Raw genomic sequence first — 23,891 nt, forward strand, 5'->3', positions numbered from 1 at the left:
ATAGGTCCGTTCTACCCTGCCCTATAGGGTCGCCATGAGTCTGAATGGACTCAGTGTCAGTGAGTGATTTGGAGACTAGGCATAGAGAACTGTGGGGGGAATGGCTGTCTTCGGAAAAGGGAAGGAATGATGGAGCCTGATGGCATGTCTGACTTGCCTCCTGGCAATGGCGAGGCCAGGGGAGGTCAGGTAGGATCTCCACACTGTTACTGCAATGTGGTCCTAAGCCTTTTAGAGTGGCACTGTGAGGCAGGCATTGGTCTGCTAACAATCTCAAGGTCTGCAGTTCCTGAGCTCCTAAAGATTTACAGCAGGGTGGGGCACATCTGTCTGTATTAGGCTGCAAAACCATCAACACCAGCTAACGCAGTGGTTCTCAACCTTCCTCAGGCCGTGACCCTTTAATACAGTTCCTCAGGTTGTGGTGACCCGGATGTGGGCCTATCTGCATGTGGGCGGACCGCCTGGAGATGGATAGAGGAGTGGAGCAGTGTCTTGGTTCCTAAGACCATAGGCAATATGGGCTTACTTAGGCGACCCCTGTGAAAGGGCTGTTGGACCTCCAAACGGGTTGCGACCCCCAGGTTGAGAACCACCGAACTAACATTACACACCTTGAGGAGTGTGCAGTGGTTAGGCAGCGGGCTGCTACCCTTGCAATTCAAAACCAATAGCTGTTCCAATTAGAAAGAGAGGCATTCTGCTCCTTTACGGAGTCACAGGGACAGTTCTCGCCTGTCCTATAGGATCCATAGGCGTCAGAATTGACTCCATGCAGTGTTTTCACAGGCCTCAGCAAAGAGAAGCAGTTGCAGCCATCATATTACTCCCTGCCTAGTCTTTTCCCCTTGGTGGGGAGGGTGGTTTTGAACTGCCGACTTGAGTCAGCACCCCAACTCATAACCACCGGGGCTCCTAGGGGTGAGCTAATTCAGTGTGTGTCCAAAGATAGCAGGCTAATGTTCCCATGGCCTGTGAATGTTGTTATGAATTTCTAAATGACCCTTGGCAGATAAAAAGCCTTCCCACTCCCAGTTTACAGTCTCAGAAATCACAAGGACCAGTTCTATGCTCACTGTCTTTTAGGGTTGCAAGGAGTCAGTGCGTTTGGTTTCTATTTCACACCTATAGGAAAATCTACTACTCTGTAGAGAGTTTAACACCACTGGGATCATCTGAAGCCTCGAAGGCAAAAGTGTGCCTGCTTCCTCTGCAGACAGCTGGTGCCTGTGAATGCCAAGGTCTTTCCTAAAATGCTTCTTATAGAAGTCTAGGTAGTTACATGAAAAGAGAGCAAAACAAAGAATTTCCTTTTTAGTGGAGGGACACTTGCCCCTAAACAACAACAACAACAACAACACTCCACAGCTGTAGGCTGTGGGGGTTGCCTAAACTGTAAATCCTTGCCGAAGTCAACTGAATTACCAACCTTGGACTTTCTGCTTACAGGCCGAGTGCTTAACCTCCGCGCCACCAGGCTTCCTGGGCACACCGAAGGGTCATTTTTTGACGGGATGAATGCCATCTAAGTCTCCAGTATAGGTTGTAATACACTCAACAAAGGGTAACACCAAGCACAAGGGGGAAAAAATAGAAATAAATGAGCAAGGAGAGCTAAATGCACTTCCTGGCTCCAAAGCGGTCCAAAGTCCCAAGCCAGGAAAACCTCGTTCGCCAGGGCGGGGAATGTTTTGGGCTCTGGGCTGCCTCCCTGGTAAAGTTTCTTCAAGTTTTCCCCTCTCTCTTGCCCCGCCTCCCGCCCCCCAAACCTGGGCAGCCACCGCGGAATGCCTGCGTCCCCCTCCCTCCCCGAAATGTGTCAAACAGAAGCAGACAAGGACGCTGATGGATTCTTCAGCGCCCGCCCCACCTAAAATGTGCCAGATTTGCAGGCAAACCAAGGGATTGCAAAGGACGCCTGGAAGTTCTTTTTGCAAGTTGGACACTAAGCCTGCGGGAGGGCGACAGTAAGGCTGCGCCAGCAGCCCGGTCCTCCTCCGGAAGCGGGTCCCTGGTAGCCCCCCACCGGGGCGCCCCGAAAAGGCGCGCTGCCCCTTTAAAAGGCCGCGCATCTCCGGGCCGGCCTTCCTCCCCGGGGCTCCAGCTGTGATTGACGCTGGGCGGCGAGAGGAGGCGCCTGGCGCTAACAAAAGTCCGGCCCGCGGGCGAGCCGCGCCGGGCCGCGCGTCTCCGCTCGCTCCGGGCACCCGCAACAAGTGGCCGCCGCGCCCTCCCCGGGGAAGGTTCGGGCGCTCGGGGGCGCCCGGAGGAGACCGCCGAGCCGGGGAGCGGGCCGCCTGCGGCGCTGCATCCACTGCCTCGGACACCCGGCGGGCGGATGGGGACCGGGCGGCGGCGGCGCGGCCAGCCTCGGGGCTGCCCCAGGGCGCGGGCTCTCCGCGGTGGTGCGCCGGCTAGCCCGGCGTGCAGGTTCTAAGGCTAGCCGCCGTCGGCCTTGGACCCGCCTGGAGGGGAGGAACCGGGTGCCAAGGAGCGACTGGACGCCCCCCTCCCCGGAGCGCAGGGCCACCCGGCCGGAGCTCGGCCCGGAGCGTGGGGTATGTGCCGCTAACGGTCCCGTCGGGCGGCCTTTCCTCTGCGGAGCGCGCGGTCTGTGCGCCCCAGCGATGGAGTGTCCCGGGAGACGGCGGGCATGAAGGCGACAGGATGGGCGCGAACAATGGCAAGCAGTACGGCAGTGAGGGTGAGTGGGCCGCCGTCCCTGCCTCCCGGATCGCGCCCCCCTCCCCCTTCCTCTCGCCCTCCGGGCAGGGGAGGATGGTTCTCCCACACTGCTGCAGCGCACCCCTCCAAGGCACCCTGTGCGGGCCCGGGTGACCTTCCCCGCGGGCACCGTGTGGTCCGGACCCCGAGGACGCGTCCCCACTGTGAGTGGCTCTTCAAAGCCACCTCCCAGGTTGCTTTTAGGACCGCTCACGGTGCCTCTCCGCTGTGTTTCTGAACGCGTCCTCCTGTCTGAACTTCCCCTCCCCGGACGTCTGAGTTTAGGATCGTGTTTTGGCAGATGGCGGAAGACGCTTTTGAAAAATTGCGTAGGGAAAACTTTCCCAGGCCTTTGTGCTCTAGCTCACTGGACTCTAGTGGCAGAAGCAGGGGGAAGGGGGTCAGAAAAAGACAAATTCCAAAGTTCTGGAAGAAGTTCCTTTTCCTTTTTTTTGCTAACTAACCCCTAAGCTGACAGCTTCTTGGAAATGGTCACCTCGCCGCCCCGCAAAGCAAGGGGTGCCTGGGGCTTTGTGCGGACCCTCCGGGCTCAAGATGGGCAAAGGGACCATCTGTTCCATGGGGCTGGGAATTGCAGACATATTGCCTGTCAAATGGGAACTTGGAAGTTGGGGGAAACTTTAAACTCCACCCACTCCAAGAAGGATGATGGATGGGTGGGCTGGCTTCATCCTCACCACCTCCCTCCTGTTTGCATAAAACCATAGTGTTCCAACCCAATTGATTAACAGCATGCCCTTGATGTGCTTCTGGCAAAGGCATTTCCAACAGCTCACCCCAGGAGCTGCGTCCCCTGTAGACCCCATGGCAGGGACTTGGAAGAAGTAGGTTCATTGTTAAGGTCCTTGCCAGACAGGGGCTCCAAATTCCTGAGCTGGTAAGACAGCTTAGGAGTCTGGCATCTGGAGGTCCCAAGAGTCTCTCTGCCTCTGCGCTTGGAGTGGTGGCCTCAGAATGTGGGTGTTGCCCTGAGCCCCTGTCTGCTTGTGTTCTGGGAATGACCACTGAAACCGCCCCTGAATTGCCTGTGGACTAGAACCTTTGTTTAAATCGTGCTTGGAATCCCACGTTTATATAGCTTTTTAAAAATAAGTTGTACCCTCGCTGCTTACCAGGGGTGGGCCCCTGAGACAATTGTCCTAGAAGGCTTATATTTCTTCTTTCTACAAATTCCTTAAAATAAATAAATAAAAAATCCAAAAAAATTTTTTCCCTCCGATAACCCACCTGAAAGGATGTCCTAAAAGAATTTGGGAGGAGGGGAAGACTCTTCGCCACGCCCCCCCCCCCTAAACTTTTTAAAGTTTGTCCTTTGAAAATGTGGAGGAATAAGAACCAATCAAGTACCTGTGATGACTGGTGTATGTACTTATCGAGATGAGGTGTGAGCAAGGTAGGCTGTCAGAAGACAGGACAGCCCTAGGGACACAGTGTCACCGACTGGGCACCCTTGCACAAAACCCCTGCACGCCTCTCCTAATGCTCTGCGTTTGTGTTCCCCTAGCCCGGCCTTCCAGGCCCGCGCAGTGCAGTGTGTGGTGTATGACGACTTCCTGTCTGAACAGCAGAATTCTCAACCCCTGGGAGAGAGAAGGGGAGACAGGGAAACTAATGGTCTCCAGCTGTTATCCGTAACTGCTACCTCTGCATTTTCACTTCAGCCCGAGTGAAATTTTACTGGGATCAGATTTAGATACACTACGGACTTTCCCGAGGAAAAACCTTTTGTGCTCAGCTGATTCGAGGAGACCAATGGGAACCTCGGAGAGTTGGTTGTATGTTTGCATTTTTAATTTTCATCAGCTCCCTTCACGAGCATCAGGATTCCTCTCCCTTACACAGGGATTAAGTAAACTGTCATTGGTGTGACTCAGACTCAACCAACCTAGGATTTCTGAGACTGTAAATCTTTATGGGAGCAGACAGCTTGCATCTGTCTCCCTTAGAGTCGCTGGTGGGTTTGAACTGCCCACCTGGTGGCGGTTAGTAGCCCAATGCTTAACCCACGGTACCACCAGGACTCTTTCTAAAAAAAATTTAATTAAAACAAATTTTTTTAATTTTAAAAAATTTCTCTCCACCCCCCCCCCCCACTTCAGCTTTGCATATAAACCATCAGATACTTTGTAGTAGAAAGATGTAGCTGTCTGCTCCTGTGAAAACTCTTCTTGGAAACTATATATAGGATCGCTACCAATTGGAAACAGGAACCTGGTTGCAAAGTGGTTACTCATTGGGCTGCTAACCACCAGGTCAGCGGTTCAAATCCTCTAGCCACTCTGCAGGAGAAAGGTGAGGCTTTCTACTCCTGAAAAGAGTTACAGTCTTGGCAGCTCCAAGGGGCCAGGTCCACCCTATTCTGTAGGGTCTCTGAGAAGTTTTGAGAAGCTCCTCCTCCGAGGCCTGGAGGGGCACAGTGGCTTATATGCTTATATGCTGGGTAGCTAACTGAAAGGTCAGTAGTTCTAAACCACCAGTTGCTCCATGGAAGAGAGATAAGGCTTTCTATTCCCTTACTGTTTTCCAGTTGCTGAATCCTGCAGGGGCAGTTCTGCTCTGTCCTCTATGGTCACTGTGTGTCAGATCACCTCCATGGCAGAGAGCTTGGTTTGCTTTTACCGGGAAAGGTCTAGCCCTCAAAGGTCTAGCCTCCCCACGGAGCAGTTCTGCTGGGTTCATGCAAGGTTGCCTGAGTTGCAATCGACACCATAGCAGCTGCTTGATTTTTTCTTTTCTTTTCTACCTCAGACATGAGAGGGAAAGGATTTCTTGTCCTAGACTGCAGCCAGACTGCTCAGCTAGAAAACATGTGTGTCCGTCTAGAGTGTACCAATCTCTGACTTAAGTATATATGGTTTGCTAAAGGCAACTGACACCATCACGGTGCCCCTTAACACACTACACACACGTTGTGTAGTTATTAGAACATCCCTCAGTTTTTCATCTGAGGTCTTCCTTTTGCCTGCTCCTGGGAAAAACCTTATTCACTAACCAGGGAAGATATAGCTTACCTGGCAGGTACAATGGTTAGCATCTTCCAACTAAGGATGGTTTAAGGACCAGCAGCAGCAACAGCACCTGGGAGCTTGTTAGAAATACAGAATCCTGTCCTCCTGAAAGAGCCCTGTCTAGTTACACTGTCTAGTAGGCGTTGGGCTGCTAACTTCAAGGTCAGTGGTTCAAACTCACGAGCAGCTCCAAAGGAGGATAAGGAGGCTGTTTGCTCCCATAAAGCTTTATTGGAGGGTCGCTGAGTCTGCATGGACTGCATGACAGTGAATGGGCATTCTCCAGAGAACTCCCTCCAGGTGACTTCCCCTGCTGGCTCAAGTTGGGAAGTTGCGGTCCAGGGGAAACAGCCTCCAGCTAGGAATTGGGAAAGTGGAAGCCAGCTCTGAGGTAGCCAAGGACACGCGGCCCAAGTCTCCGGAACTCCCAGGCGCGTCTGTAGGTTTCAGCAAGTTACGCCAGCATGCCCTCCGTCATTATCAGTTTCTTGAGCGTGATGTCATTTGGTTCCTTTTGCCTCAACGGGCCACTGACGCAGGATTAGCCTTGGGAAGACATGACGTAGAGACATTAAGAGTTTTCACGCCATGCAGTGGTCAGGACTCTTCTTTTTGGCTTGTTTCTCTCTCCTTCATGCCTTCCTACCTCTCCTAACTCAATCAGTCCTCAAGCGGGATTGACTCAACACAAACAGTTTTTATGTGTGGTTCCAGGAGAGGGTAATCTGGACGATGGGCGTGTCCAAGGCCTTCCAAATCCTCAGTGATAACTCAGTTCCCTGGTGCAGTCGGCAGCCTAGCCAGCTCCTGTTCTCTGACAGGCTTGCGTTTTGCTCCAGGAAAAGCGTTACCACTCTCGAGCCTGGCTTTCTGGAAACCCGAGTAAATGTCTAAATGATTCGTCTGTTCTGGTAAACTCTTTTATGAAGAGCTGTTTCTTCTCTTTACACTCCTCCCCACCGTCCTCCACCCCGTCCCCCTCACACTGCCACCCCGAGTGTAAGTTACAGCCTGCGTAGAAATCTGCAGAATGAGTTGGAGCCTTTTGAAGTCATTCGAGCCATTAGCCTGGACTCCGGTTAAGCCAAATAAACAAATCTCCCGCTCTAGTAGGAAGAGAGGAGCTACTTTCTCAGCCTTTTACGGTTTCCGAGCCTCCTCCTCACTTGCGTCCTGAGTGGTTTCATTGTTAGCCTGCTTCCGCTTCTGCAGGTGCTGGGACCGTCGCCCTTCGTATGCCTGTCACCTTACTTGGGAGCTCTGGTGCCTTGCTTAATTGCAACTGCGGAGGCCAGAAGCTTTGGGGCTTGACCCGGAGTTAGGAGCTGCTGCTGTCCCCGTGACCTAGGGGCCCCCTTTCACATCGCTGGTCTGTACTGTCAGATGTTCTGACAGTTCTTCACCTGAGAGTGTTGATCGTTACAAATCCATTACCACTTCGGGACATCGATCTTGACATATGCGTAAGGATGGTAGCCAGCTTCCACCGACAGGGTGATTCGCAGCCCGTGGCATAAGCTCACTTGCTCTGCACAACTGTCCCGTGAGGCAGGCCCTCCCACCCTTTCCATTCTGCTGCTGCTGGGACCTGGTGACCGTTGTTGTTCTTCTGATGTGAGGTGCCATTGAGCTGGTTCCGACCATACCGACCCTATGCACAACAGGACGAAACACTGCCAGGTCCCGCGCCATCCGCACAATTGTTCCTGTGCTTGAGCCTGTTGTTACAGCCACCGTGTCAGTCCATCTTGTTGAGGGCCTTCATCATTTCCACTGCCCCTCTCTGTTATCAAGCGTGAAGTCCCTCTCCAGGGACTGCTCTCTCCTGACAACATGTCCAAGAACGTAAGGTGAAGTCTTACCATCCTTGCCTCTAAGGAACAGTGTGGCCTTACTCCTTCCAAGACAGACTTGGTTGTCCTTTTGGCAGTCCTTGATACTTTCAATGTTCTTCTCCAGCACCACAACTCAAATGTACTGATTCTTCTTTGGCTTTCCTCATTCAGTGTCCAATTTTCCTGTGCATATGAGGCTATTGAAAATACCCTGACTTGGGTCAGGGGCACCTTAGTCCCCAGAGTAACTTCCTTGCTTTGTAACAATTTAATTTCTGCAGGGCCAGAGAGCTGCTTCAGGAAGACTGGTGACTCAAAGTGCAAGGCTGTCAGCCTTGAGTCTTCCTTCCTTCCTCCCTTCCTTTCTTTCCTCCTTCTCCCCGTCCCTCCCTCCCTTCCTGTCTCTCGTTCATTCATTGCACAAAGGACTCACTGGTGTGTTCTTAAGTCAGACTGTGCAGGGACCGTTCTGCAGTGTTGGCTTACAGCAATACACAGACTGTTGTCAAGTTTATATTCGTTTGTGTTGGGAGGTAAACGAAAGAATAAAATCAACCCAAGTACGCCACAGACACACACACACACCAAATGACCGTGTATGCCCTGCGTTACACCGAAGGAACCACGTGGCATAGTGCTCATGCGTTGGACCGCAATCCACAAGGCCAGCTTTCTTCTCTCAGAAACAGTCTCAGAAACACGCAGGGGCAGTCCTACTGTCCTGTAGGGTCGCTGTGAGTTGGCATTGACTTAACAGCAGTGAGCTTGGTTGTGATTTTATGGGACCTGACATTTGAAGAGGCTGGGTGATGCCATAAAGAGCCCTGGTGGTGTAATGTGTTCTGCGTTGGGCTGCTAACAGAAAGATCAGCAGTTCGAAACCACTAGCTGCTGCACCAGAGAAAGATGAGACTTTCTACTTCCGTAAGGAGTCACGGTCTCAGGAACTGAGAGGCAGCTCTCCCCTGTCTTATAGGGCACCTCTGTGTCCCAATCGCCCCGTGGGAAGTGAGTTTAGTTTTGGGTGATGCAAAGGGTTATTGGGCTCCCCTGGTAACCAGACAGCGAGGAGTCCTTCCTGTGGTACCACAGAAGAAAGGCCTGGCCGATCTGCCATATTTTTCTCCATATAACACGCCCCTGTACACTGGGTTCCCACACATATAATGCTCCCGGTGGCTCAGGAAACTAGCGCATTTGGGGGTTGCATGGTTTGTGGGAAGTTGCATCGCATGCACGCTGTTTGCATTAAGAAACACGAGAGGGCTTCAAAAAGTTTGTGGAAAAATTTCATGGTCTTTTGTTTCACTTTTCCCCACAGACTTGTCGCCATCTTGTACGGCTCTCCCGAAAAACCAGCCATTAGAATCCCCCCGAGCAGGGTTTTCTCTGAGACACCTGGGCTGCCCTATCGGTGGGAATCAGTGTGGCGATCCTTTTAAGGTCTCCAAGAAGAAACTCACAGACCAGGGCAGCTGGTGGGGTGGGAGAAATCTGGTGTCGTGTTCCTTAGAGTGGTCACCAAGGTCCTGCTTGAAAAGGTGACACTGGGGCTGAGGCCCAGAGGAGGGGCAGACTTGAGGCTTGAGGTGCCAGGCCACATGCTGCTGGTCACTGTGCTCCAGGACAGGGGTCATCCCCTTCTGTGAGTAGGACATCCTGAGGCTTCTAGCGATGGTCCTCTAGATTGGAGGAGCAGAGTCATCCTGGCCACGGGCCATATATGGGAAGCCCTGGTGGCACTGTGGTTAGGCACTGGGCTGCTAATTTCAAGGGCCACAGTTCGAAGCCACGGGCCACAGGAGAAAGATGAGGCTCCCACAGACATTTACAGTCTTGAAGGCCCATGTAGCGTGGTCATGAGTGGGATTTAACAGGATGGCCGTGGTTTCATTCCTTTTGTATGGTTTGAGTGTGCGCGCGTGTGTGTGAGTGTGTGTGTGGGGGGGTCGGGGGCGGATTTTGGTGCAGTCAGATCCGTTCTGACAGCACAACCTGCGCCAGCCAGCCTCACCATTGTGATGTATGAGCACATTGTTGTAGGCTCTGGGTGCATCTGTCTGGTCTAGGGTCTTCCCCTTTTTACTGACCTTTCCCTCTAACAAGCCTGGTGTCCTTCCCAGGGTCTGGTCTCTCCTGATAACATATCCAGTATGTGACCTGTATGTGACTGTCTCTAGCCTAGTTTCTAAGGAGCATTCTGAGGTACGCTTCAGTTCTTTCCCAGAGTCTGGTCGCTCCTGATAACACATCCTAAGTACATGCTATCTATCTATTTATCATTCTATCTATCATCCATCTATCATCTATCTATCTATCTATCTATCTATCTATCTATCTATCTATCTATCTATCTCTCTCTATAGATATCTCCACAGATAACTACCCCTCCCCACCCCCCAAGAGTCCTGGCTAATGTGTTTCACCCCCTTCTATAACATCAGACCAGTTATGAAGCTGCTTTAGGGGGTGGGGGTAGGGGAGGTCTTGACCTTGTTCTCCAAACATAGCCCCCCATGTCCATGGCTACCATGACTGCCAGGGGTTGCTTGACTTAACAGCTTTATGAACATTGGCTTGAAGGTCTCTGCAATGTCACCATAATTCTGAGACAGAAGTAGATCCCCATCAATTGCCTCCAGAAAATAATTCCGTTCTGATGAAAATCAGAAGGTAAACAGAACTTCTTCTGCGGTTCAGTTCATGGAAAAGCATTGGTGTAGCTAACAATTCCATCTTTGGTCTGACCACCAGAAGATGTTTCCAGAGATCTGGGGAATCATTTTTCATGTTTAAAACTAGAGGGAGAATAGAGGTACATTTTCTGCCCACTTGGGCATCAACTGGAGGAAACCTGGTCTCCACTCCCCCTGCCTTTTGAAACGGAACGAATTTCAGGTTGTTTATGAGTATTGAATGCTAACCTTTCCCTTGGCCCCTATCTGCTCCTTAGACAGCTCTCACTGCCAGTGTGACTGGCGGGCCCTACTAGATCGCTTACAATTTATAATGGTTTGAGGATTATACAGATGCCCTGGTAGTGCAGTCAGTTATGCGTTCGAATCCACCAGCCTCTCCTTTCCCTTGTATGAAGAATTATAATCTCAGAAACCCACAGGGCTAGATCTACTCTGTCCTGTAGGGTTTGAATCAATTTAATGGCAGTGAGCTTGGTTTGGAGGTTTCAGGATTCTATTGAAACAATATGACTGCCTGTGTATTAACGTTCAATGTGAATGGATTTTCTGAATGAAGGGAGGAATAGATGCTGGTGAGAAATTGAATGTTTCGGTCATAGGCAAGGATTTTGATGGAAACCAAATTTCAGATTGCTGACCACTATAAGTATGTATGTAACCAGGAGACATGAGGGGCCCTGGTGGCATAGTGGTTATATGTTGGGCTGCGATCCACATGGCTGGCAGTTTGAGACCATGTGCAGCTCCGCTGGAGAAAGACTGGGCTTTCTACTCCCATAACGGCTACAGCCTTGACTCTGTCTGAGGAAGACCTTTCTGATGAGCCTCGTAGTTGCTGTCGTTGAGTTGGCTGGACTTATGGTGACCTCAGAATGGGATAGTGAGCTGTCTCTAGGACCGTCAGTGTGTTTGATTCTGTTGCTACAGCTGGTGTCATTCATCTCACTGAAGGTTGTCTTTGTTTCGGGGCACCCTCTACTTCTATTGTCGTCAGACGCTGTCCAGTGGGTGCTGACCCATTGGGGCACTGTGCACCACAGAAGGAAACACTGCCCGGTCCCGAACTATCCTCACACCTGTCCTAGCCTGATCCTTTGGTGTTGTCATGTGCAGCCTTTCTTGTTAGCCCCTGGTCTTTCCTGGCGCTTTGCTACTCCCATGACTGATGGGTTCATTCTCTCATCAGTTGATGGTTTGTTCAATCTTCCTCTCCACCTCCATCTTCTGGACACCTGCTTTCCTGTGCTTCTGGTTCCTTTGGGCTCCATCAGATCAATTTGGGCTCATGTTTTTTTTGTTAGGTGCCCTTGAGTTGGTTCCAACTCATTTGGACCCTTCATGCAACAGAATGAATCCCTGCCCCGCCCTGCGCCAACCTCACCGTTGTCGTGATATATGCAGCCACTGTGTTTGTCAATCCATCTGTGGAAGGGCTCCCCCACCCCCACCCCCCACGCCATCCCAGCCCGGTGCTAGTGAAGTACATTGAAAGCACCAGGGACTGCCAATAGAACAAACAAGTTAAGTTTGTCTTTAAAGAAGTACAGCCAGGATGTTTCTTAGCAGCAAGGATGGCAAGGCTCCATCTCACGTTTTTTGGTTCGGACTTATAGTGACCCTGCACACAACAGAAAGGACCGCGGCTCAGTCCTGCACCACTGATGTCATTTTGGAGCACGTTGTTGTCACCGTGTCAATCCGTCTCACCGAGAGCCTTCTTCTTTTCTGCTAGCCCTCTGATAATATCCTCACGTCTCAAGAACATGATGGCTGTGTTTGTGAGATATACTTGTTGGTTCTTCTGCCAGCCCATTCGTCCCCAACTCCGTAGTTAGCGTTGCATCCAGGTGAGATAGAGTTCCTAGCGAGGTACACAGCCCTGCACCATGGGAAGCTAGGGACCACCAGACTGGAGATTTCTGCATTGAGTAAGGGGTTCAAGTACATGACACCGAGCCAAGTTCCCTAGCAAGCAATCTGCAAGGGGGTCCTGTTGGATCTAGAGTTATTTTTTCATTCTAACGTACACTGCTACTTTTCACTCCCTGATTCGTCTCCAAGGAGCCCTGTAGTCTTGGACATTGACTGAGGAAGCCTGGTGAAGAATCAGTGTATTTGAATTGTGGGGTGGCTGAAGAACATGGGAAACCAGGCGCTGACTTGGAAGAAGTATGGCCAGAGTCCACCTTAGAGACAAGGATGGCGAGACTTCGTCTTACATAGTTTGGACAGGTTGTCAGGAGAGAGCAGCCCAGGGAAGTGGAGGGGCAGTGAAAGAGGGGAAGGCCCTCAGTGAGATGGATCAACCCAGTGGCTGCAACACTGGGCTCGGGCAGAGCAACAATGGTGTGGATGGCACAGCTCCGGGCAGTGCTTCGTTCCAGGGTGCAGAGGGTTACTGTGGGTTGAAACTGACCCGATGGCACCTAGCAACACCAGCGGCCCTGGTGACACAATAATTAAGTTCTTTCCTCTATTGACAGAAAGGCTGGTGGTTACACCCCACCAGTGACTTCATGAGAGAAAGGACCTCCTATTTTGTTCTTGTAAAGATTACAGCTGAGGAAACTCTCTGGGGGCCATTCCATTGTGAACGATGGGGTCACTGTGAGTTGGAGTGTACCCACAGGCATACACTAACAACAACAACGCATCTATCTCATTTAATTGCTAAAATGTATCCCCCTCCCTTCTCTGTGTTCTCTCTTTCTGTTTATGTCTTTCTAAGTACATTTAGCCATTGATTGGTGATATTGCTGATTTCATTTCTTTCCCTCCTTTCTATAGGACATTACATCATGCCTACCGACCAGGCCTGATATGTTACATGTCCTTATAATCAGTGTGCTCATTGATACTGCCTATATCTGTAGTCCATATCTCTATAGACCAGTCCCGGGGGAAGGACATCATGCTCAGTGATGTGGCAGGTGTGGGGGTGGGGCTAGTGAAAGAGGCGGGCTCTCAAGGAGATGGATGGGCACAGTGGCTGCAACAGTGGGCTCGGGCATCGGAACAACGATGAGGATGGCGCAGGGCTGGGCAGGGTTTCGTTCTCTGGTGCACGGGGTTGCTGTGGGACTCCACTAGAGACTCCATGAGTGAATAAGAATAAGAATTTGCTATGAATCATCATCATCATCATCAAGTCCATGGCAATGGGTTTGGGTTGGCTTTGCGATTCCACTAGAAGCAAGATCTTTGGTTTTGTCCACGCTGAATTGTGTCTTCAAGGAAAGTTTTCGGTTTCTAGGTGGAATATCTCAGGGGTGTCTTTGGCCAGGGATGTTGGAGCAGAAGGTGCACATTGACCAGCTCGTGCAGACAGCACATCAACTCCAAGAAGCCAGGATGAGCTTCGTCAGCACAGCGCGGCTCCAGCTGTGAGCGAGCCTGGCAGCAGCTCCCGCTTGATAGTCAGTGTCCGAGGAGCTGTGCCCCCACCTAGCTTTGGAAACGTTCTTGTAGTGGTGCTGGGAATTCAGGCTTCTACTACTGCCGTAGCCGTTCGTCTCTCGAGGGAAGAAAGCCTACTTGAAGAGCCAGGCAGGAGGGAGTTGATGACAATGCTGATTCCTGGTAGGCCCTCGCGCCTCCAGTGTGTGGAGCCTGAGGGTTAGGTGCTTTGGGGGAAATGTCACTAACACTAGAGACACTGTGGCAGTGTGGCAGCCGTGACAGTGACTCGGCCCCCTTCAGTGATTCCATGGTGCAAACCTTCCCTAAAACACCGATGACCATGAGGAGTCCCTTAAGTGCCCTTTTCTGAGGTTTCTGAGGCGGACAGCCTCCTCTCTCTCCCAAGGAGTGGCTGGTGGGTTTGAACCCTAACCTTGTGGTTAGCAGCCCAAGCCTCACCCACGGGACCACCAGGACTCCCTGATGAAGCCCTTTGGGAGAGTCGGAATCGTTTGTTTAGAGACTTGCTCTGTGCGTTCCTGAGAACCCTCCTGTCTTGTTTCGCCTCTTCTGCAAAATGATTCCCCTGACTTCTGGAAGAGGCTCTGGGTGGATTCTGACGCTGAGCACACCCACGCGTGCTGTAGAGAACTGCTCCATGGTTTCCAACGCCGTGGCTCTTCCAAAGCCTAGGATTCCATGGGTGGGTTTGAACAGCCACCCTTTAAGCTAGTAGTCGAGCCCTTACGCACTGGTACCACCAAAGGCTTCTCATGGAAGCCCATGGGCAGCAATATTTTCCCAGCCTGGACCCTTCCCAACAGGAGCTCTGGTGGTACATTGGCTACTCATTTGGCTGCTAATGGCAAGGTCATCAGTTCAAGACCACTAGCCGCTACGTGGGAGCAGGATGGGGATGTCAACTCCTGTACACAGTTACAGTCTCAGAAACTCACAGGGGTAGTTCTGTCTTGTCCTGTAGGATCTCTACGAGTCAGCATCAACTTGTTTGCAGTGTGCTTGGTTGTTTTTTTTTTGGGGGGGGAGGTCCTCCCCAAGGGTGCATATAGCAGTAAAGGAGAACTGAAGCCCAAAGACGGGTACTTTCAAAAGCATGCTAGTGAGTGTGCAACACTATTCGGTAGCACTTTTAACCTTCTGCTAGGAATGGTCTTCATCTCCCAATTGTCCTTTAGTAATGAAATGCCCCAGCATCATCTACGTCTTCCCCATTCTGTGGTCCAGGGCGCGTAGAACTTTCTGGAGCCATGAAGTCTTTATTGGGCCATGCATTCGATATGCTCATTCTATCAATTCCTCATCAAATGCTTCAACCAGTAACTAAATGAGAAACAGTTGCTAACGCGGCATGAACTCATAATTGTAACTCTAGAAGCCGTGAGCGATGTGTAGAAATGTTATTAAAACATTTCTTGTTTGCTCCCCTCTTCTGGGGTGCATTCCTTTGCCGTCTTTTCCAAGCAGATGGAGGAGTGGAAGGAGAATAAAAATCTGTAGCAAAAAGCATTTCAGGAATGTCTCTTATACTTGCTGATGGGCCTTCTTGTTACAAGAATCCACACCACCCCCCCTTTTGTTGGCAAGGTGGAGAAGTCAGGAAAAAACCACTTCTCTGTATCCTTGAACCCTTTGGCCCATTGAGAGCTCCAGGCAACTTGTGAGAGCCTCAGGGTGAAGTCCAAGGCCAAAGCCAAATCCAAATCTCCCCCCTTGGAGCCCCAGAGGTGACTTAGGATCCTGGAAGAGGACGGGCTGAGAATGAGGAGGAGAAGGGAGACTAGGAGATCGGTTGAGCTTTCCTGTCCCATCATGACGGGATCACTGCAGGGCTGAATTGCTTTTTCTTGGGGAAGAAAAAAAAAACAAACCAAGGTGAACAAAAAGCTCTACTCAGAGAGTATCATAAATGATTATTCATGGGTTACTGGTGGGTGGATGGACTTGGCTACAGCCACTACCCTAACTAACTCACTGCCACTGAGTCCATGCTGACTCATAGCGAGCCTGCAGGACAGCGGGGCACTGTCCCTGAGCATTTCAGAAACGATGAGAGCAGAAAGCCCTGTCTCTCTCCCGAGGAGAGGCTGGTGATTTTGAACTGCCAATGTCTGGAATGCTGCAGCCCAACACGTACCCATTATGCCGCCAGGGTTCCTGGTTGGCTACAGCCAAGTTCACTGTTTCCCAACACTTCAATGATACTAACTCATGGCTGCTCAGCACTTTCTGAGCTCCCCTTGCTGCTCTGAGCACTTTCTGTAGCAGTAAGCTGTGGAACTGAGAGTCTGTGTACAACGCAATAAAGCGCTGCTGACCATGGGCGCCCTCAAGATCACTGGCGCATCTGAGGCCAGTGCTGTGCCTGCTGGGTCTGTCCATCTCACCAAGGGTCTCCCTCACCCCTGCTGGGCTTCCCCCTTCCCAGGCATGATGTCCTCCAGCCACAGACCCTTTCCGATGACGTGAAAAAAGCAAGCAAGTCAGACGTCGTTCTCCTCTGGGTTTCCGTCATTCATGTTCAGAAGCAGATTGCTTTTCTTCCTGGAGGCAACCTCAGTCTGGACCCAAGCCCTCTAAAATCGTTTCTGACTCAGAGCGGCCCTAGAGGACAGCGTAGAACTGCCCCTGTGATGTTCTAGATGGGAGCAGCAGGAACCCTCTTTCTCCCACGGAGTGCCTGGGTGGGTTTGAGCTGCTCCCTTGGCAGTTAGCAGCCTCACTTGTAAGACACCATGCTGTTTGCGGTGGGAGAGCCTGCCTGTGCTTGAAATCCAGATGGCATGGATTCCAGCCTCTTAGCATGGCACAAGCCACCACACAGAGGCAGGTACTGGAACCTCTCAGCCCAGCTGTCCTCACCGAGAATTTTACTTAGACTTGTCCACGTGGACGCGGAGAGGCTAACGGTCAACCACTTGGCCTGTGCTCCCTGCTGAGCCCTCAGCCCCTCTGCACTGTGCCCAGGACCACCTTCTTCTGGGCATTTCCATGGGGGTAGCATTTTCTCCAATCTTTGTTTTGTTTGTGCACGTCAGCGTGGCAGCGACCAAGAAGCAGTTCTCAAACACGAGTGACAGTTTATAGACCAGGTGATCAAAAGTGAAACACATTTTTGGAGACGACTTTATAAACGGTTTCACGTGGCTGACCAGAGGACAGATTAGCTGCTCATTAGGCAACATTCTGCTGACATGTTGGCAGGCAATTTAGTGACTATAATAAATTTTAACACATAAAGAATATGCATATTCTGTAGCGGTTAGCAAGTGCCAAGTCAAACTAATTGGCTGTCCACACAGCGCTCCTGACTCTGCAGTTCATTCTTAACTCTCTCCCCTTCCCTCTCCCCATGCACTAGCCCTTCACCTGCCCCAAGTCATTCACTTGGTCTAGTCCTTTACCTGGGCTAGCCCTTCACCTGGGTTAGTTTGCCACCTAGCCAGACTTATCCTTCCCCTGGGCTGGTCCTTCGCCTTGGCTAGTTCTCCACCTGGGCTAGCTTTTGTACCTGCTGGGAAGCAAAGGCTAGCACATGCTGGAGGACATGCTGCAGGGAGATGGCATATATAAATATATATAATATATATATCCCCTAATAGTTTGTAATTTATGTACTATATTTACATCCATTTCAAAACATGCCAGCAACAGTTCGTATGTGGATGTATTGTGCTACAGATTTGTAACCGGCCTTTCTATTTTTACTGTTGAATAAACAAATCACATCTCACAGGGCTCTTTGGAAGTGGTTAAGTCTGGTGACAAGCCCTTTTGGATGAGTTCAGGCAGCATTTGTGACAGAAATTCATCTTGCTCGTTCTATCCAAAACTCCTTTGCTTTCCCAAATCACTGACTTTTGATCTTTGTTTCTCTCCCGTTTTTGTTCCTCTGTACTTACTCTTTGCTCACCCTTCCACGTGCTCACCATGCTGCGTATACATGGAGGCACGACCATACACACACACAGGCATCGCCTTATAGTTCTGCTGGCTGAAAGGCTGATGGGTGAAAGCAACTCTGTGAGGCTCTGGAAGTAACACCTGCCCCTCCTGTCAGGGGTGCCCCAGAGAGCAGTGCAGCTCTGTCACACGGGCTCCACGTGACTTGGGCTGATTTGATGTCCACAAATAACAACAACAAATAGGAATGTAACCCTGATCCCTTATTGCTCCCACAGTACATTTTGTGTTAAATAAATGTGGATGAATTCATAGCCGTTATTTTTGCTCCATAATTTTCAGCGTGTGTTCTTTACCAAAGCTGACAGCCACCTCTTCTGCAGAAAGGTGGCTTTGCATGGCTGACGGTTTATGTTGCAGGTGAGTGCTTAACCAGTGTGCCTCCAGGGCCCTGTTGGAAAGGCGCCGGATTAACCATGTTCACAACCTGCTTTAGATGCTAGAATTGTCCGCAAAAGGAACAAGAAAGGATCATTTTTCTAGGCATATGTTTCCGCCTGGGATTATTTTCACTCAGTAGTGTGTGTGTATATATGTTATACATATGTTATATATATGTGTGTGTGTGATATATATATAAAACAATGTTCGTGTCATCTCTTCCGGGGAGAGCATTGTCCTCCTGCTGTAGTCCAGGGAGACGGAGACGGCTGTGTAGTTGGCTCTGCAGAAGATAATGTGACACCAACTTTGGAACCGCCCTGATTTACGCATTGCCTGCTCATCGTTTTTCAGAGATCCCCACTGAGTCGAAGCCACTGTGCCTTTGTCGTTTGCAACCCTAGGCTGAGCACTGTCTGTTTCATCCCGTGTAGACGTGTGTGGAGGAGAGTGGCACACGAAGTAAGCCGTTGTTTGAGTGACCGTTTCGTGAAGTTGACCTTTAATCACACGTTTCTTGGGTTCCTGTGCTCTGTCTCAGGAACAATGGGGCCGTGGGTTAATGACATTCTGCAAAGTTCCTGTATTGATCTGAGTCCGTTGGGGTTGTGCTTTTTCACTCTTTCTTATTGGACCGGATAAAATTGAGCAATTATTAGGATCTCACTGTGTCTGGCATGACTAGAATTATTTCTGGTAGCTCCTCTGTCCCTCACTGCCCATCAAACGAATGACTGAATGAACCAAAAAAAAAAAAAAAGAGTGGACAAGCTCACTGACATTGAGTTGATGCTGACTCATAGCGAGCCTAGAGGATAGGCTAAAGCGCCCTCAGTGGATTCCCGAGACTGTAACACTTCACAGGAATAAAAGCCTCGTCTTTTTCCCTCAGAGCTGTTTGTGGTTTCGAACTGTTGCTCATGGTTCGTAGTTTAGCTGATAATCCACTATGCCCCCAGGACTCCTGCCCATAGGCTATTAAAATACAAAATAGTTTAGCTCTGAAAAAAGGAAGCCAGTGCTTTTCACCTGGACATGTCAATCAGATCCCAAACCCAAAGAAACTCATTGCCATGGAGGCCACAGGGACTCAGAGGGACCTAGGGCAGAGAAGAACAGCCACTTTGGGGTTCCAGGAGGAAGCCTTTACAGCAGCAGGAACTGTCTCTCCTGGGGAGCGGCTGGTGGGTTCAAACCGCGAACCTTGAGATTAGCAGCTGGATGTGGCAACCCCATGCAAGCTTCTTAGGTTGATGAGACTCCATTCTAGGAACTTTTGCTTATTAAAAAAGAGGGGTCTCTTCTCTGCCAGCCCGTTAAAGAGATTTACATGTAAATCCCCATAAATCCTTCTGTCGGGGATTTAGGCAGGTCAGTTACAATTCAAGTGTCATTTGTTTCTTTAATAATATGGGATCCGTGTTTCCTGTTTCCATCCCTCTTCGTTTCCTAAACCATCTGAACTTTGTCCTCGTGTAAATGCTACCCCTTGTGAGATCTCAGATGTTGAGCCCACATGGCGTGGCAGTAACCTGGTGGGCTGCCGTCTGCAAGCTCAGCAGCTCGAAACCACCGGACGCTCCAGAGGAGAACAGGAGGGCTGTCGACCCCTGTGAACAGTTCCCATCTCAGAAACTTTCCGGGGCTGCTCTACCCTATGCCAGAGGGTCACTATGAGTCAGCACCCACCCGATGGCAGGGAGCTTTTGGTGCGTGGTTGTGTCTGGTCTGGAGAAGGTGTTTTGGGCACACACAGCGGTGAAAATCAGACTCTGAGAAGTGGCCTGGGGTCGTGCCCGAGCTGCTCATCCGGACAGTTTCTCTGGCAGCCATTCTGCTCATTTCCTTGCTTTCCACCATCTTTTCCAATTTCCTGTTGCTCTCGAAAGAGCCCTCTTGTTGATCGCCGTGCCCGTGCCCGTGTGCACCGAGAGCCAGGATGCCAGGGCTCTCCTGGATGCCTCTCCCCTCCTGAAGCCCTGACAACATCAACCGAGCAATAAACGGCCCATCCGCCCCCCCCCCCACCTCAGCTGCGCCTCAAATAGTCATTTCTTTGATGCGAGCTAATAAAAACAGGGAAAGGATAATTTTTAAATGCTTCCGTGGGGGCAGCTCTCCTCCCAGTAAGGAAAATTGCCTCGCAAGGGGAGAGTGGGTAATAAAGATACAACTAACGGAATAATCGAATTCGCTCTAATATCGAAATCCCCGAGCTGCTGCCTGCAAATCTCATTTAATCTTGGGATTGTTGTGGGTCCGCTGTAGTGTGGAGACAGGAATTGAGTGCAGCCGAAGACGCCCTCTTCACACTTAAGGAGCCCCAGCTTCGAACGCTATGGGAGACTGCCGAATTCCCCTCCCCCCACCCTGTTTCCTTTTCTTTAACAGTGTTGCTGAGCTCTGAAGCCGGTAACAAAAGCAGGCTGGGCACTGGACAGCGATGAAATATGAAACAGGGTCATGGCTACCGAGTGTTGGAATTTCCGCTCTGGAGCACGGCTCAGGGAGATGGAGGCACACGAGGCGTTCGGCCCCGTGGCCAAGGTCGCACAGGTGGCAGGGTTTTCGGCATGAGCATTGCTTTGCTTCTTCCAGCTCTTGCTGTCCAAGCCATTGCTCTCCTCTGTGCCCCCTTCCCTTTTTGAAGACTCACAGTGTCGCGATATCCCCTGTTCACTGCCTGAGAAGCCCTTTAGGGAACAAGGGCTCATGCCCCTCTCTGATGACAGCATTGACCGCTGATGGCCCAAATCCTTGCAAGAAATGTCCCTCACCCTAGGCCGGCAGCCCACCCCCAGATGTTCAAGGACTGGCCCCTCTGCCTCAACCTGAAGGTACATCCTGATACTGAATGCTCCCTGGGATTGGCTGAGCCCCGTGTTGATGTCTTACAAATAGAATACCCCTTCGCAATGAGCGCGGCGAGCCTTGGGCTCACTTCCCTTGGACAATCATCAGGAAAGACCAATTGCTAAAAAAAATCCAAAGAAAAAGAACACCTTGGTTGATGCGGAATGTCAGCAGAGGCGAAGAGGAGGCCCTCCTCCAGGAGATGATTGATTGGCTGCAATAATGGGCTCAAACACACCATTGATTGCAAGGTGGCTTATGACTGGGCAGGGCTGTGTTCCATTCTGGCATACGTTTAGGTCACACGCCAAGGTGACCGGGCATCAGAACCATGATGGTTGCTGACAACTCAGAAACCATAAGGCGTCGCAAATGCGCTGAAACCCAGCGCCTCCCCGCTCTCTGTTTACGTGGCTCTCCCCCCCCCCCTACCCCCACCGTCCCAACACCCTGTTCTTAAGTGGTGAGCTTCCAGGCCCTCCCAGCGTGTCACCTGTTCTCCCAGGTCATTGCCTGGGGAACTCCACTTAAGCAATGGGCATTTGGGACAAGATGTAAATTGGGACAGTGGTCAAGGACAGTACACTACTCACCTCTCCTTGGGAATCCTGGCTGCCCTTAGGGGGGTATCCTGCATGGGGCTTTCCTTTGAGCCTTTGATTAGGAAGCGAAGCCCTCCAGACTAAGGCGACTTGATCAGTAGTAACCTGTGGAGAGTTGGGGAAGGCACAGAGAGCAAGCCTTCAGTTCCCGCTGCTGTTACTACGCGGCTGTGATGGGGATCTTTTCAGAATGTTTCTGCTGCTGTGACTCAGGGTTGACTGCAGACAGGTCCAGAGACCATGCATCTGCCTCATTCAGTTGTTCAGCACCAGAACTGAAAGTAGACAGCTCTGGGTTTTCTTTCAGGGGCCCTGGTGGTGGAATGGGTTAGGCATGGGGCTGCGAACCACAAGATGGGCCTTTCAGACCCACCAGCTGCTCTGTTTGTGAGGATGGCGCTGGACCTGGCCGTGGTTCCTTAGAGGCCCTGTGAGTTGGAACTGACTCGGCGGCTCCCACCATTAACACCACCGCCACCAGCTGCTGCTGCGGCGTGGGGGAAAGATACAGCTGTCTGCTCCTGTAAAGGTTTAGAGTCTCAGAAACCCCATGGAACAGCCCTATTCTGTGCTATGGGATCTCTATGAGATGGAATTGCTAGGATTGTTTTGTTTTTTTCCCCAAGAATCATCGATGAGGTTGATTCACACAGCGGCTGCAATAATGGCCTGAAATACAAGAACAGGTGTGAGACAACCCAGGACCGGGCAGTGTTTCCTCCTGTTAGACAAAGATGAGTCAAAACCAACTCAACAGAGCCCAACAACCCCAAAATCCACATGGCCCCTGTTGGTGCAGTGGGTGGTGAATACTTGGCATGGCCGTGAATGGAAAGGGCAGAGTTTAGAAAGCACCATCCACTCTGTGGCAGACAGATGTGGCAGGGTCTGCTTTTGTGAAGATGGTAGGCGCCATGAGCAAGTCTCTACGCTTACCATGTTGCTGCCAGTAGGAGCAGATTTTGCATGAAAATGAGTTTGTTCTCTTGCTGGTCTGTGGTTGTGTTTTCCTGATCTTTGACCATGAGTTATCTTTGCAGTGCACCATATGTGTCAGGAGAATACTTGAGGAGGCATGAGGCTGAAGACGCAGATGGTCATAGCTATTATTGCCTGAAATGAGCGTTTTGTGTTATTGGCTATTAAGATAATTGAGAACCTGGCGCTGCTTCTTACATGGCAGACCAATGGCAAGTGCAGAGTCTTTAGAGCGATGAAACATGCAATGCTTGAGTCATAAGCAAAATGAAAAATGACTGCAAATTAATACGTAGTCTCATGAGTGTTCTAAATAGTTTATTAGTCATTTTATTATGCTAAAATAATGTTCCACCGAGATCATCACACGATTACAGGCTCAGAGCCATTGCAATTTGGAGAAATTTGGAAGTAATTGAAAAATAAATTATTAGTTTATTATGATCACTACTACAAGAATCCCAATTATATACTGTTTCTTCAGCATAATACGCCGGCCACTCCTTTAGAAATCATTCTTTGACTCTCACTGCCTGTAAATTAAGTTCAAGTGTAGTTTATCTGGGACTCATGCCCCCACGACCTCTGTAGGCAGATAAGGCCCCTACCTGGGTTTCTCTCCGTCTGCGTTTTCGTGCTCATTGTGTGATCGGGACAAACCAGGGACCTCCTTGCTCCTCAGGGGGACCTTTTAGGTCTGTGACTTTCATCCTGCTGCCTTCTTTCTATGGTTAGGCACACCTTAGTCCTCAAGGTTCACCTGCCCCAAGGCCATGGTCGTTTCAGTCACCTCACAGGCATGTGAAAGTTGGACATTGAAGATGGAAGACTGAAGAAGAATCGATGCATTCGAAGCGTGGTGCAGCAGAAGAATATTGAAAACACCACTGACTGCTAAAAGGACAACCACGTCTGTCTAGGAAGCAGTACAGCCAGAAGCAAGGATGGAGAGAATTCATCTCATCTCTCATAGACACGTTGCCAAGACAGACTAGCCCATAGAGAGGGACTTGATAAAGAGGAAGACCTTGAACCAGATGGGTTGACACAGCGGCTGTATTCATGAGCTCAAACATAAGAACTGAGCAGTGTTTCAATCTGTTGTACACGGGGTCCCTCTAGTCAAAAATGACTCGATAGATCTAAAAACAGCAGTAATATTTCTAGGAATATTCTTGCCTGAACCTCCCCCACCCCCTACTAAATCCTTTCCTCTCAGGCCAAATTCATCGTTATGTTACCAAATGAAATAGTCTTCTTTATTCAGTGTCCAACTTTCACATGCACATGATGCAATGGAGAATACCATGGCTTGGGTCAGGTGCACCTCAGTCCTCAAAGTAACATCCTTGAGCTTCAATACTCTGAAGAGGTCGTGTGCATCAAACGTAGCTAATGCAGTACATCTTT

General features: G+C 50.5%; 1 protein-coding gene across 1 annotated transcript in view; it reads left to right on the forward strand.

Moving 5' to 3' along the window:
• Positions 1 to 2,114: 2,114 nt before the first annotated feature.
• The window catches only part of FBXL7 (F-box and leucine rich repeat protein 7), a 409,300-nt gene continuing 387,523 nt past the window's right edge, over positions 2,115 to 23,891 (forward strand). The window contains exon 1 of the mRNA XM_075540880.1: positions 2,115 to 2,704. Within this exon, the coding sequence (XP_075396995.1) occupies positions 2,668 to 2,704 (37 nt within the window). The 5' untranslated portion in view covers positions 2,115 to 2,667. The remainder of the gene's footprint in view (positions 2,705 to 23,891) is intronic.

The sequence above is a fragment of the Tenrec ecaudatus genome, chromosome 2, assembly GCF_050624435.1.
Source record: "Tenrec ecaudatus isolate mTenEca1 chromosome 2, mTenEca1.hap1, whole genome shotgun sequence".
Lineage (NCBI taxonomy): Eukaryota > Metazoa > Chordata > Mammalia > Afrosoricida > Tenrecidae > Tenrec > Tenrec ecaudatus.